Here is a 2500-nt window from a genome sequence, read left to right as displayed (position 1 = left end):
AGCCGCCGGCTCCTTCAGATGTGGCCGCTGCCCCTACGGTTACACCGGAGACGGGATCACCTGCAAACGTCAGCCATCTTGTTCTCTGTTTTCTCTGCATGTCGTCTTTGGATCCAAACATCTGCCTGTTTTTTAAGGTGTATCATAAATGTAAATACCCAGTCGGCAGATATGCCTGAGAGGCAGGAACAGAAAGTATTCCATGGCCCAGCCCTGGTTGAGAGTTGACAGTTTGCTGTCGGCTTGCTCTGGTATGAGGAATGTGGCCCTGACATGTCCCTGTAGCTACTTGGCCATCTTTGGTCTGAGTGTGGTTGGGACCTGGGCCACTTATATTTTATATCAAATTAATTTTTCGTTCATGTTGTGTGTTCCAGCTGTGTGTCGGTATATATGTGGTAGGAACATGGAGTGCTCTCTGCCCAACACCTGCACTTGTAAAGAAGGCTACACTGGATACAACTGCCACATTGGTGAGTAGGGGAGCTAGGGACAGTCAGTGTTGATCCAGTAAGCTGGTTGCACTGTACTCTCCTCACACTTTATGTTTTATAGAGATAATATAACAAATAAAATAAAAATCTTCCTTCTTCTAGCATTATGACTGCCAATAGCCTGGCCCGAGCATAGATTTGTTTTTCTTGCTATGACTGATGGATAGATGATTCGCTTACTTATTTGTAAGTCGCTTTGGATAAAGGTGTCTGCTAAATGCCAAATATGTAAATGTAAAGGTAATCCTAATCAAAAATAATTCTTCCGCTCAACATTTGGTTCCCTACTCTTGATAATTGCCAATTTTGTTGTAATTTTGTTTTGAACTACACTTAGAAGTTGTGTCTTTCATCGAACTTTCCCCCTTTTCAGCTCTGTGCCGTCCTGACTGCAAGAACCAAGGGAAGTGTGTGAAGCCCAACGTGTGTGATTGTCCTCTGGGCTACAGCGGGCCCACTTGTGAGGAAGGTAATAAAAACCCACAAACATGAGCTCTCACTGTACCTACTGTATACAAAGGTTATTGTATCAAACCCTCATGAACACAGGCAGAGGTTAACCGTTGTTGTGTTTTCAAGTAAAAGTTAAACAAGATGATAACATTTCTACGGCAGTAATTTATAAGGAAAACTAACATGTGTCTTTCCCACTTGTCATGATATATAAAACAACAGTGCACAAAAGCTTCAGGCAAATAGGCAGGCAAGGCAAGGCAAGTTTATTTGTATAGCACATTTCATACAACAATTCAAAGTGCTTTACATATAGCATTAAAGGAAATACAGAAAAAGAAGGATAGTAAGGAAAAAAATAATTATAATAGGCGTAAAAACAAGTTTTTGTTTACTCTTTGTTTACTCTGCTGTTTGTTTACTCTGCTCCTCTCACTGTGTTGTAGGTTGTGTACTGTACAATCCTGCATCGTTTTCTTAAAAAGTATATACACTGTATGTTTCTTTAGGGCATTTCTGCTTTATTGCCATAGAGACAGTAGAGATTGAGAGGAAGGATGGGTGAGAGAGAGGAGGGATGATATGCAAGATATGTCGAGGGTCCGAATCGAAACCAGGAACCTTGCAATTATGTGGTATGTGCATTAGTGTGCTATGCCACTAAGTGCCCCACCATGTTGTTTTCTAGCTAACTGTGAGCCGCGCTGTCGACATGGAGGGACCTGTCTGGACAGAAACCTCTGCACCTGTCCCTACGGCTACGTGGGACCGAGATGTGAAATCAGTGAGATGTCGTTCAACCCATTTGATCCTATGTGACATCCTGGAATGTGTTTACCAATAGAATCTAATCTGTGTATTCGTTTACCTCACGAACACCTGTTTGTGTGTCAAAGTGTTTTGGGGTTGTGCGTTTGAGTGGCTTGAAAGTTGTCTTTTAAAGTTGCGTAACTGTGCGTGTGTGTGTGCGTGTATGTGTGTGTCTGTGTGTGTGTGTGTGTGTGTGTGTGTGTGTGTGTGTGTGTGTGTGCGCTTGTGTGCGTGCATGTGTTTCTGTTCAGTGGTGTGTAACAGGCACTGTGAAAACGGAGGGGAGTGTATTTCCCCTGATGTGTGTAAGTGCAAGTCTGGCTGGTATGGACCAACGTGTAACTCAGGTAACTCCTCTCAGTCCAATGGACCTATCGCTAAGCCACGCCCCAAAATAGAAATTGTCCAATCATATCACAGCAAAAGTCACTACAGGCAGAAAACTCGGACAAACAACTCGCTATATCTGATGGTGAAAAGCTTCTAGACTAAATATTCTTGTCATCTTTAAAAAACATGTCTATTACTTGCTGTGGTAAATCAGAAATCAGAAATATGGCAACTCCCGCCATTGTATGTCATTGAATGTCATTCAGTCACGGTCAGTCAGTCAGTCACTGTCAGTGAAGCGTTGTTTGTTTGTCCGAGTTTTCAAAGAGGGCGTGGCTTAGCGAAAGGTCCATTAAACGCATAAGAAATATCGCAGAAATGTCCTCCCATCATCTGTGTGTACCTATGGGTCT

The 2500-nt window shown here is 42.7% G+C and overlaps 1 protein-coding gene across 1 annotated transcript in view; it reads left to right on the top strand.

Annotated features, from left to right (window-relative positions):
* Positions 1-2500, top strand: part of vwde (von Willebrand factor D and EGF domains) — a gene marked incomplete at both ends in the record, with an annotated part of 27449 nt that overhangs the window by 21049 nt on the left and 3900 nt on the right. Inside the window, 5 exons of the mRNA XM_080541181.1 lie at positions 1-68; positions 378-473; positions 868-963; positions 1636-1731; positions 2009-2104. The exon at positions 1-68 is cut by the window's left edge and continues 382 nt beyond it. Of these exons, the coding sequence (XP_080397307.1) occupies positions 1-68; positions 378-473; positions 868-963; positions 1636-1731; positions 2009-2104 (452 nt within the window). The remainder of the gene's footprint in view (positions 69-377; positions 474-867; positions 964-1635; positions 1732-2008; positions 2105-2500) is intronic.

The sequence above is a fragment of the Nansenia antarctica genome, assembly GCF_963989245.1.
Source record: "Nansenia antarctica genome assembly, chromosome: 10".
Lineage (NCBI taxonomy): Eukaryota > Metazoa > Chordata > Actinopteri > Argentiniformes > Microstomatidae > Nansenia > Nansenia antarctica.
This window is presented reverse-complemented; position numbering and strand designations above follow the sequence as displayed.